Raw genomic sequence first — 13,139 nt, 5'->3', positions numbered from 1 at the left:
AATCTTTTTTCTTTTTAAGATTTTATTTATTTATTTGACAGACAGAGATCACAAGTAGGCAGAGAGGCAGGCAGAGAGAGGGGGAACCAGGCTCCCTGCTGAGCAGAGAGTCCGATGCGGGGCTCGATCCCAGAACCCTGGGATCATGACCTGAGCTGAAGGCAGAGGCTTTAACCCACTGAGCCACCCAGGTGCGCCGATAGCCACTAAATCTTAAAGGAAAAAAATATAAAGCTACTAAAAACACTGTTGAAAGAAATTAAAGACCAAAATAAATAGAAAGGTATCCCATATTCATGGATCATAAGGCTTAAATGTTTAGACTGCAATACTAATAAAATCCAACTACAGATTCAATGCAATCCCTATTAAAATCCCAGCTGCCTTTTGTGTAGAAACTGATAAGCTGGGGCGCCTGGGTGGCTCAGTGGGTTAAGCGTCTGCCTTTGGCTCAGGTCATGATCTCAGGGTCCTGGGATGGAGCCCTACATCAGGCTCTCTGCTCAGCAGGGAGCCTGCTTCCCTCCTCTCTCTGCCTGCCTCTCGGCCTACTCGTGATCTCTCTCTGTGTCAAATAAATAAATAAAATCTTTAAAAAAAAAAAGACTTTTAGAAACTGGTAAGTTTATTCTAAAGTTCACACAGAAATACAAGGGATGCAGAATAGCCAAAACAATCTTGAAGAATAAACTTGAAGGACTCACAATTACCAAATTCAAATCTTATTACAAAACTACAATAATCAAGACAACGTGGTCTTATATAAAGAGAGACATGCAAATTAATGGAACAGACTTAAGAATCCAGAAATAAACTCCTCCATTTTTTGTCATTTTCAATAAGGATGTCAAGATAATTCATTAGACAGAAGAATATTAAAAAGTAAACAAGTAGATATCCATATGTAAAAGAATGAAATTGGACTTCTTTATACACATGAAAATTAACTCAAAATGAATCAGAGAACTAAATGAAAGAGTCCCCCCTAAAAAAAGGAATAAATTTTTGTAACCTTGAGTTAAGTAACTATTTGAGATTTGACATCTAAAGCACAAGCAACCAAAGAAAACAGACAAATCAGACTACGACAGAATTTTAAACTTTTGTGCTTCAAAGAACATCACTAAGAAAGTAAAAATAACCCACAGAATAGGAGGTAATATTTGCAAATCCTATATATGATTAAGGGACTTATATCTAGAATGTATAAAGAACGATCACAAATTAGTTAATTAAAAAAAAAAAAACTATCGGGGCACCTGGGTGGCTCAGCGGGTTAAAGCCTCTGCCTCCGGCTCAGGTCATGATCTCAGGGTCTTGGGATCGAGCCCCACATCCGGCTCTCTGCTCAGCAGGGAGCCTGTTTCCTCCTCTCTCTCTGTCTGCCTCTCTGCCTACTTGTGATCTTTGTCTGTCAAATAAATAAATAAAATCTTAAAAAAAAAAAAGCTATCCAACTTAAAAATAGGCAAAAGCTCTGAAATGACATTTCTCCAAAGAAAACACATGAATGGTTAAGAAGTACATGAAAAGGGCGCCTGGGTGGCTCAGTGGGTTAAGCCACTGCCTTCAGCTCAGGTCATGATCTCAGGGTCCTGGGATCGAGTCCCGCATCGAGCTCTCTGCTCAGCAGGGAGCCTGCTTCCCTCTCTCTCTCTTTGCATGCCTCTGTCTACTGTGATCTCTCTCTGTCAAATAAATAAATAAAATCTTTAAGAAAAAAAAAAAAGAAGTACATGAAAAGATGTTCAACATAATTAGTCATTAGGAAAATGGAAATCAATACCACAATGAGATATCACTTCACACCCAGTAAGATGGGTATAATCAAAGATAATAACAAGTATTGACAAGAATGTGGATAAACTAGAACCTTCATTTACTTGCTGTTGGGAATGCAAAATTGTACAGTCACTTGGGAAAGCAGTCTGGCAGGTCCTCAAAATATTCAACACAAAGTTACCTTATGACTCATCGTTTCCACTCTTTCAGATCTCTACCCAAGAAAAACAGAAACACACAAACCTATATATGAATGTGCAAAGCAAGAGTCATAACAACCAAAAAAGGAGAAATAACCCAAATGCCCGTCAACTGACAAATGGATAAATAAAATGTAGTATATCCATCCAATGGAGTATTATTCAGCCAGAAAAAGGAATAAAGTACCAATACATGCTAGAACACAGATGAAACTTGAGGATTATGCTAAGTAAAAGCAGCCAGATAGGAGCCTCACTGACAGGTGATAGAGCATGTGACTCCTGATCTTGGGAGTCACGAGTTCAAGGCCCACATTTAAGTTCACTTAAAATTTAAAATAAAAAAGTAAAAAAACTTAAAAAAAAAAAAAAAAAGGGAGCCAGAACCAAAAGATCAGATAATTATGGCTTCATTTATATGAAATCTCTGGAATAGGTAAATCTAAAGAGACAAAAGGTAGACTGATTAGTGCTTGCCTAGGGCAGAAGAGGGGGAGAAATAAAGACTGACAACTAAAAGGTACCCCAGAGGCTAGCTACATGCTGGCAGCAGCTATCAATAACAGATCAAGAAAGTGAGATTTAGGGAGATCAAATCAGGGCCAAGAATCCAACTTTATTTCCTTTCACAGTGAGATTTCAAACTTGGGAGATTCAGGTTTTATTCTTTTTGAGGAAGGCAACATTTTTCTATAGTGGTAATTTAGTAGATTATTGATTTATGTTGCCATCTTTAAAAAAGCCCAGAACACTGTAATAGGACAATACAAAAAAGTTAATGGTATTAAAAATGTTTTGGTATTTTATGACAATTATCTATTCAAATCATGAAACAGATTAGCACCTACCTGTAGTAATTCCAGGGTCATGGGAATATTCTTAAGCTCCTTCAGTAGATCCAATGCTCCAGCCTATAAAACAAAATAATTGTATATTGAACTTCCCAGCTGACAAAGCAAAGACTAACTAGAGATTTAAATTTATGTTTTCCTATCCACAACTCACTATGGCTCACTTATTCATGTGGTAATAGTATATTTATAAAAGTGAGAAAGGGAAAGAGAGGTAGTGTTTTCCAAATAACTCATTAAAGAAATATAAAATCCATTTACTGGGTTATGATCAGCACTTATTAAGTACTGCTTTGTTAAAGTTCATTTTACATACAGTATTTACGTGTCCCAATTAGATATCTGAATTGGATTTCCTACTATGGTGGCATAACACATCCCAAGTTTCCATAGAGAACACCTATCTGATTAAGGAGCCAACCCTGAGAAAGTGGGAATGGAGGTCAGAAGATGTTGCAGCACCTCTAGCATTCACTCACACACAAGAAGAGTGGGAAAGGACATATCTGTATTAGAATTCTCTTGAGGTCTCTCTGTATCTTCCCAGTCTATCACAAAAACACTGCTGTCTACCTGATTCTTACAAAGTAGGAAAAAGCAAATTCTGAAAGAAAACTCAGAATTAAGATGTTAAGCTCACAGGCCTGTCCACTGCCATCTAGAATCAAAGGCTCGCACGTTGATGATGAAGATGGAACAAAATAAGGCTCCTAGAAGAATTATATAAACCACCTAAAGTTTAAAAAGGAATGAAATAAGAAGCAACAGCATCACCTATACCTATGGCCAAATATTCCAATTTATCATATTTCATACAATACAGTCACTTAGGGGCACCTGGTTGGCTCAGTGGGTTAAAGCCTCTGCCTTCGGCTCAGGTCATGGTCTCAGGGTCCCGGGATCGAGCCCTACAAGCAGGGAGCCTGCTTCCTCCTCTCTCTCTGCCTGCCTCTCTGCCTACTTGTGATCTCTGTCTGTCAAATACATAAATAAAAATCTTTAAAAAAAAAAATTAAAAACAAAACAATAGTCACTTAGTCACATTTTATTGTCAAATACTCACTGTACTATATTTAGACACATCATTAGTCTATATGCCACTAATAAAGAAAAATATTAAACTATGGCATAGTATTATCACTATTTTTTAGTTTTTTAACTCTTAGAGTTGAAATTTTTATCATGTATCACCTTTTACATATATAAAAGAAAAATATAAGCAAAATAAATTGACTAAGTTGTTTCTAAAACTATGTCACATTTAGAGTCCTTAACACTTATGAATAACTTACTGGCTCAGATTCAATAATATGTTTTTATCCCACCAAAGGTTGTGTCAAAAACACGAGTAATGCAGCATTTCATAAAAGAATCCATCAAAGAGCTAAATTAGCTCTTAGCTGGCTTTGTAGTGTGTAGAGCTAGTTGTTTTTCACCCCCACTGCTCTTCAACCATTTGGTTCCTTGAGGTTCAAAGAGCAAGCACTCCACTAATGTTTTTCAGAGTTTCTTCTAAGTCACTGACACACTGAAAATGCTGATGCTGGGTTTGATATTCTGCCTGTGAGACTACATTCCAAGAACCATCTGGTTGACAATATATGTGTAATTCATTCCACTTTCTCCAATGTTAAAATATGAAAACTAGGCAGCCTATGAATCAGTGAAACACAGCATATCCTAGGAAAATAGAAAGCCCCAAAGAATGTCCCTCATTATGCACCCCAAAGGAAGAAATAAGCATGGAAACTTATGGTACCAAATTTCTTAAATATAAAATTGAATAAAGGCTTCCCGTCATGTAATTTTTCCGTTTAAAACTGAGACATCAGACTTGGCTGTGGAGAATAAAAATGTATTAACTTTTCTTCTGGTAATAAACATATCTATCATTTTAATTTCACCCAGCAACTCATAAATAAAAACTTAGGTTCAATAGCAGTTATGAAACAGGTTATTATGAAGGACTTTAATGATTTACTGCTTAAAGATTCCTTCTGATTTTAAAATTCTACAAGTTCTTTCCATTTGGAGGTAACCAGAAACAGTGAAACAATATAGTTGCTAGATAAGAAAACTAACATTGACTAAATTTACTAGTAATCAGGAATTTCTACAGGAATGACATCTCAGTGAGGAAATGGGGTCTTCAATCCCCAATCTGCAAATCCAAAAATCAAACCCTTTGAAAATCAAGATTTCATGGGGCTCCTGGGTGGCTCAGTCAGTTAAGCACCTACCTTCAGCTCAGGTCATGATCTCAAAGTCCTGGGATCAAGCCCCACAACAGGCTCCTCCCTCTCCCACTCCTCCTGCCTGTGCATGTCCATGCCCTCTCTCTCTGTGTCAAATAATTAAATAAAATCTTTAAAAAGAAAATCAAGATTTCTTACAGATTTTCAATAAACTCATTTGCCAGCAACACCTAATCTCCACATATGTAAAGTCATTTATGTTCTATATATCCCACTTCATGGGAGAGTACTACATTTCACTATAGAAATGTTAATGTCTGATTAATGGGAACAGCCCAGATCTGCTTAAGATATATGATATATGTATCACATTATCTTAATAAAATCTGAAAATTGAGGAATTCTCAAATATATCAGACTCTAAAAGTTTTGATTAAGGGATTGTAGACTTATATCTTACAACTACCATAGACATTTTTCGTCTACCCATGTCTCCATGGACTTTCTGATCCATTACCTAGGATTAATTAGAAAGGAAGATAGAGAATCACACTTCTAGGAGTCCTTAGACTTACAAAATGCTATCATGTATAAAGTTGATTCTTCTAACACATCAGCAATGTGATGTAAGTTTTAAACTGTTTTCCAAGTAGAAGCAATAGATAGATTTGCATTAATTTCACCACACTCTCCTTTTTTACACAGATGTCTTTGGTGAGACTGGAGTCAGAGATACAAGCTATGGAAGAAGAAAAAGCTAAATAACATTCATGGCATGAAACTATGACCTTTCTCATAATTACACTATGCTCTAATCAAATAAGATGAATATCTCAATTAAAGTTCTTTAAGAAATAAACAACTATGATGATCTGAATGAGCAAAAAGGCAATAGCAGATGATCATATATTAATTCAGTGACAAAAGCTTCTTTGAATATTACTATGTGCCAAGCACTGTTAAATACTTTATATATGTATTATTTCATGTTCACAATAAACCCTATAGAAGCAGGTAATCATTTTACAGAAGGGGAACTGAAAACCCAGATAATTTAGGAAACTTGCACAGTCATATGATTATTACTAACTAACAATGGTGAGACCTACCCAGTTCTGTCAAGTTACACTTAACGCTTCTCAACAAATACTTGTTAACTGTATACAAAACTCGAGGATATGATAATGAGCAAGATAGAAATCCTTTCTGACTACAGGGAATTTAAAATAAACATAAATCTTTGAGCATCTACTTCAAAGCCTAAATTATACGAAGAAGCAAACTCAGAAAAGGAAAGTAACTTGGCCAACTGATAGGTAATATAAAAGAACAAGAACTATAATCTCCTGACCCTCACACCACTGTTCTTCCATTTCATAGGTCCACTGGGAGTAGTTCTAATCCGTGAGCTGGGGTGAACAGCACTGCCGAACAAGAAACTATGTTCTATCCTTCCCCAATCATCACCTGCCTCTAAAGGTCAAATCTATTAGATTGCAGCATCTCCTACAGATAATGATGCAAGAGAAAGAAAGATTCTACCTTATCTTCCAGAGTCAAATTTAGTTCACAAGACTGGCTGAATAATAAATAACAGCTATAACATAACTTTATTACATGGCTGGTACTATCATCAGAAACAAGTACTTTTTACAAAATATGGTATTCAAATTTGTACTGAGCATTCAGCATATACAAGCTCATATAGGGTAGAAACATCCTTCTCCTCAAGGAGACGTAAGGAAGAGGAAGCAACACAGAATATACAATGAAAAACATGATATATATATATATATATATATATATATATATGTATACACACACACACCCCAGATCTAAATTCAAATCCACATACTGCCATTTCCTAATTATAAGATCCTGGGAATCTTGTTTATCCTTTCCAAGCTTCAGCTTCTTTATATGTAGGAGAGCATAATACACTGACCTAGAACAGTTAAAATGGTCAAATGGAGTAACATAACACTATGAAGTATTGAAACAGAGTACCTGACACACAGGAGATGGTTGATAAGATGTACAAAGAAATAAAAAATTTATCTACTCCCATCAAAACAATATCCTCAAAGAGCCATAAGCCAGCATTTTAAGTAAGCATTATTTAAGCTCAATCAACTGAAATACCTCTTAGAATTATGAGATTCCAAGATTTAAAAACTTAAGGTGTTATTTAAAAAGGAAACACTGGGGCACCTGCGTGGCTCAGTTGGTTACGCGACTGCCTTCGGCTGAGGTCATGATCCCAAAGTCCCAGGATCAACCCCCAGGATCGAATCTTAGATCAGGTTCCCCACTCAGCGGGAAGACTGCTTCTCCCTCTGACCTCCCCCTTTCTCATGCTCTCTGTCTCTCAAATAAATGAAATCTTATTTAAAAAAAAAAAAAAAAAAGAGGGGTACCTGGGTGGTATTTGTGTTTGTATGAATGTGTTTTTAAAATAAAAAGCTCCAGAGATACCTGGGTGGCTCAGTCGGTTAAGTGTCACCTTTGGCTCAATTCATGATCCCAGAGCCAAGGTATCAAGCCCCATGTTGGGCTCTCTGCTCAGCAGGGAGCCAACTTCTCACTCTCCCTCCGGCTCCCCCTGCTTGTGCCCACTCTCTCTCATGAAGAAAATCTTAAGGGGCACCTGGGTGGCTCAGTGGGTTAAGGTCTCTGCCTTCGGCTCAGGTCATGATCTCAGGGTTCTGGGATCGAGCCCCACAGAGCCCCACATCCGTCTCTGCTCAGCGGGGAGCCCGCTTCCCTCTCACTCTCTGCCTGCCTCTCTGCCTACTTGTGATCTCTGTCTGTCAAATAAATAAATAAACTCATTAAAAAAAAAAAAAAAAGAACATCTGAAAAAAAGGAAACACTGTAAATATTTTTATTATGGCTCAGTAACATCACTATAAACTAGTAATTATAATTTTACTATGTCATCTCAAATTTGTAGTTATTCTCAACCAAAAGGACAAGCAATTAAAGGAAAAATACATAAATTTGACTTCATAAAAAATGAAAGCTTTTGAACTTCAAAAGACACTATCAAAGAGAGTAAAAAGATAACCCACAGAATGGGAGACAATATATACAAATCCTGTCTCTGATTAAGAGTCTAGTATTCAGAATATAAAGAATTCTTACAATTGAATAATACAAATACTCAGTTTAAAAATGGGCAAAGGATCTGAACAAATATTTCTCCAAACATACAGAAATAGCCAGCAAAAAGTGAAAAACGTTCACCATCATCAGTCATCAGAGAAATGCAAATCAAAATAAAAATGAGCTACCTCTTCACATCCACTGTGATGGCTATAATCATAAAAGACAAAATAACAAGTGTTGATAAAGACGTGGTAACCCTCATCCATTGCTGGTAAGAATGTAAAATGGTGCAGCAACTTTGGAAAACAGTTTGGCAATTCCTCAAAAAGTTAAACATAGTTATCATACAACCTAGCAATTCTACTCCTAGGTATATATCCAAGAGAAAAAAAAAAAAAAATGTCCACACAAACACCTGCACAAGAATATTCTAAGCAGCATTATTCATAATAACCAAAAAATGGAAACAGCCCAAAATGTCCATCAAATGACAAATAAACAAAATGCAAGATACCCCACCAGTACAGTAGTGCTGTTCAGTAATACAAAGGAATGAAGTACTGATACCTGCTGTAACATAGATGAATCCTGAAAACACTAAGTGAAAGAGGTCTGTTACAAAAGAATACATATTGTATGATTCCACTTATATGAAATGCCCAGAATAGTAAATCCATAGAGACAGAAAACATTTTGGCCGGGTGCGGGGGGCGGTGGTGGCACAGATATATGGTGACCACTTAATGGGTACAGGTTTCTTTTCTGGAGTTATGAAAGTGTTCCTAAATTAGATAGTGTGGTGATAGCTGTAGAAATCTGTGAATATACTAAAAACTACTGAATTGTACACTTTAAAAGAGAGAACTGTATTGTGTATTTCAATAAGGCTATTAAAAAAATTGTGTAGTCATTCTAAATCTCAATATATACTACTTAATCTAACCCTGATATGAAAACCAAAGTTTTTTTTCTTCAACCCAGTTATAAGATTTAGAAATTCACACATTCCAAGTATCCCAGTTCCTAGTATTTCTAAGTTCAATTTCTCTTCCAACAATTTAATTCTACTCAACCCTGAGCCTTCAACGAAGAAAAAACAAAGCTCAACACCACTGACAAAATCCATGAATCTGACAATTCTAAGTTACCTTACTCCCTCTAAAGTCATGTAATAAATCCTTTACAAAAACAATATACAAGGTTTTTTAGACCTTACCATATCTTAAGGACTCTTAAGATTCATCTAATCTTTACTATATTATCTCCAGTTTACTACCAAAAACAAACAAACAAACAAACAAAACCACACACACACACACACACACACACACACACACACACACACACACACACAAACAACCTCAAATGGTTTTAGAGATGTTAAGGAACTTGCCTAAGATTACACTGTTAAAGTTCAAAAGAGCCAAGATCTGAACTCAAATTAGGAGTCAGACTTGCGGGACGCCTGGGTGGCTCAGTTGGTTGAGCAGCTGCCTTCGGCTCAGATCATGATCCCAGCGTCCTGGGATCGAGTCCCACATCGGGCTCCTTGCTCAGCAGGGAGCCTGCTTCTCCCTTTGCCTCTGCCTGCCATTCTGTCTGCCTGTGCTTGCTCTCTCTCTGACAAATAAATAAAATCTTTAAAAAAAAAAAAAAAAAAAAAGGAGTCAGACTTGCTTACTGACATCAAGTCAAAATGACATTAATTAAAAAAAAAAGTTAAAATGACCTAAAAAGCAGTTAATACTTGAAAATTTGGAACTAACTTATGTGGTTCATCAAGGCCTCAGAGTATACACTTATAAAACTGCTAATACTGTTTAAGACCAAGTATACACATGGTACAACATTCTGGATAGTTCTAGGGTCAGGATACTGACTGGATATTTAGGGCAAGCTGCTTCCCCAAGAACGGCAAATACCCTTACTTCCTGGTCTTATATTCACCTAACTGTACCCATACAAGGTTCCAAAAAAAGGGTCTTCTAAAGAGACACTGCACCTGAAAAGAGCAGTACTTTGAGCAAAACAGATTTAGATTCACGTCTTCATCTGCCCACTTTCTAGCTATTTGGCTTAGGACAATTCACTTAACTTTCCAAATAATTTCCTTATTTTTAGAATGGGGTATTACTTATCATGTACAACTGTCCCAGGCATAAGTACTCAGCTGAATGCCTGGCTCAGAGTAATAGTTCAATGAATGGTTGCTGTTTTTATTATTACTTAAATGTGACACCTATGCTTTATTAAACAAAATATGCAATAACAGCACCTAAACTTGCCAATTCAAGAGGAAAACTACACTTTTTCAAGGAAAGTTTACTTTTTCATAGTATAAAAATATTTTTAAAAGCTCTCAGAGAAAATCTGGGAAACACACACACACACACACACACACACACGGAGGGAGAAACAAATCTACCATGATCCTACAACCCCCAGAACAACCTCTGTGAAATTACTGACCTCTTAAAAAGCTATTTGTGGGTTGATGCTTTGGAGGGCAAAGAGGGAGAGTCATTCAGACCACTTCCCCTTCTCTTTATTTCATTTGCCAATTTGAATTTCTGTAAGATATACAGGAAAAGGGAGAAGAAAAAAACATAAAAGAGCCAGTCAATTTTATCTTTCTTTTTGAGGGGCAAGTTTCCATATTGATCAAGTTTTGAACTATCAGAAAAATGAGATTTGAAGAGTATCTGTGGAGTTTATCCTCATTCTCCCCATACTCATCATTATTCCTTTATACCTTGAGAACTGCAAATAAATACAAACTGGTCTTCTCCATACTTATCCACTAAGGAATTACTCATTTTTAGGAAACACCTATTACAAGGAAAGGAAACAAACGGCTAATGCATTACATGATTAATGGATACACATTAGAGCCTGAGTTAGAGAAAAAAATTACCCAACAAAAGCCCTTTTCCCCTCTGAGGTTCTACTGTGTGAATCAAGGGATGCCTCCAGGTAAAGAAAAAAACTTTCCAATTTAAACAAAATAACAGAAATGTTCAGCCTATCAAGTAATCAGATCTCATCACTTGCACTGGGCTATATCAATGAGAAAAATAAATGGCAAAGGTAATGTCTGGAACAGAAAACAAACAGGAAATACTTTAAAAGGCCAAAATTGCAAATGCAGATTAACAGAGTATGAAATTACATGCTAAGCAATGCACCTGTTAAAGAAAAAGAGGAACAGACTATGTACAAAATCTTAAAAGTTCACTGTTTAACACTATTTTCTGCTTTGGAATGCTGTCCAGTAGAAAACCTGGGTCGTGGCTTAATCCAAATTGCACAGTACTTAATTTAAGTGGGTGAACTACTTAATCTCGCTCAGTTTCTTATTCTGCAAAATGGGTACACGATAATGGCTGTGTTGTGAGTCTCAAAAGAAATTTGCACAGATGCTTTTTAATTTTAAAGCGCTGTACAAATCAAAGCATCCCTTTTCTCCTTCACATTATTTTGATACAGAATTTATTTCATCGATAGGAATAAGTTATTTCAGGTAGGCTGATACTGAAAACGTACTGAGCAGCGTGGCACAAATTCAGGTAAAGACAATCATGGAGCTGCAACTGAAAACAGTCGACTCTGAACCAGAGGACTGAAAGTAGCTCACACTGGTAGACAAAAATGCCGAACATAAACCACAAAGAAAACATGTTTATATAAACACTTTATCAATAACAAGATAATGCCACTGGTATTAACTGTAAACCACTTAGAGTACCCAGCAATGACATCTGGCCAAATGCATCTACCAGTACACCTTAGTGTGTGTTTTAATCTTAGCTGTTTACATACTAGCACCTGACAATATCCAGTTTTTAAAAACGTTAAGCGACTTGCCAAGCGCACTAGCATACTCTCTACCTTTTTAATTGCTAAACAAACCTGTAGCGTAGACGAGATAAATCAAGTGAATGTTTACCATTCTTCGAAAAAATCCAAAAAACTTACCAGTTTGATGTCTAAAACATATCACAAACCTCTACGGGATGTTATTTCTAGTTGTTAGGCAGCGATCATGGAAAAGAGAACAAATTCTTTCAAACTGTGAAGAGCTTTCTACACTCTTCAATTCTTAAGCCAAATTGAAGAGGTAATTAGCGAGTCAATCAATTCCTCAAGTTTAAAGTAAGAGAATGCCCCCTTAGGTTTACTACGCTGTACTAACAACGAGAGACTTCGAAGTACCAAGAACCGATGGTAACGCCGGCCGCCGCAGGCCGCGCTACCTTCTCCCCGACGCCCTCCCTAGGACGCGGGCACGGTCCACGCCGGCTTCCCGCCCCGAGAGGGCCCGCGTGGGCGGGCGGGGAACTCCCGAGAGCCCGGCCCGAAGCCTGACGCGTCCGGCCCCGGCCAGCCGCCCGGCCTCCCGGCCGGCCCGCGCCACCCGCCTCGCTCACCGCGTTCTTCTTCTGCACCATCTTGTCCATTTTCTTGGCAATGCGGACCACTTCGTCCTCCATGGTTCCCGCAAGTCTTCCCGCGCCCAGCCCGTTTAGGTCGGGAAGTGGGCGAAGTTGGAGCTGAGGGGACGGCAGGACAAGAGCCCAGGTGCTGGGCGAGCCCACCACAGCAGGCCTGGGCCTAAGCCCTTCCTCACAAACCAAGCCCGCGGTAGCGGCGGCGGTGGCAGCGATAGCGACTCCGCCCCCGCAGACAGCGCCAATCGAGCTCCGCGCGCACCGTGCAGGCACTGACAATCGACAGCAGATCGCTGGGAAGCCGCGCGCCAAGGCGCCCGCCAGACCGGCGTCGACCAAGGCGCTGTCAAGGAGTTGACTGGCAAACCCAGTGGCTGGGCTTCCCGCCAGGCGGTTGTAAAAGTCTGTAGGAGGCGAGGCCGAGTTTTGCCGCGCGTGCGCCTCCGGCCCAGTCTCCGCCCAGGGTGAGCTTCAGATTCTCGGAGACACACTAATCTCTGAAGCGAGGCGGTTTTGGGGAGGGAAACCGTGGCGGTCTTTAAAGGCAGTCAAGTC

The 13,139-nt window shown here is 38.4% G+C and overlaps 1 protein-coding gene across 1 annotated transcript in view; it reads right to left on the bottom strand.

Moving 5' to 3' along the window:
• Positions 1–12,810, bottom strand: part of LOC111155444 (transcription elongation factor A1) — a 40,089-nt gene extending 27,279 nt beyond the window's left edge. The window contains exons 1-2 of the mRNA XM_022515605.1: positions 12,564–12,810; positions 2,831–2,893 (exon numbers count right to left, since the gene is read on the bottom strand). Coding sequence (XP_022371313.1) covers positions 2,831–2,893; positions 12,564–12,626 — 126 coding nt within the window. The 5' untranslated portion in view covers positions 12,627–12,810. The remainder of the gene's footprint in view (positions 1–2,830; positions 2,894–12,563) is intronic.
• Positions 12,811–13,139: the final 329 nt, after the last annotated feature.

Source organism: Enhydra lutris, unplaced genomic scaffold (assembly GCF_002288905.1).
Source record: "Enhydra lutris kenyoni isolate GAN:26980312 unplaced genomic scaffold, ASM228890v2 scaffoldscaffold41, whole genome shotgun sequence".
NCBI lineage: Eukaryota > Metazoa > Chordata > Mammalia > Carnivora > Mustelidae > Enhydra > Enhydra lutris.
This window is presented reverse-complemented; position numbering and strand designations above follow the sequence as displayed.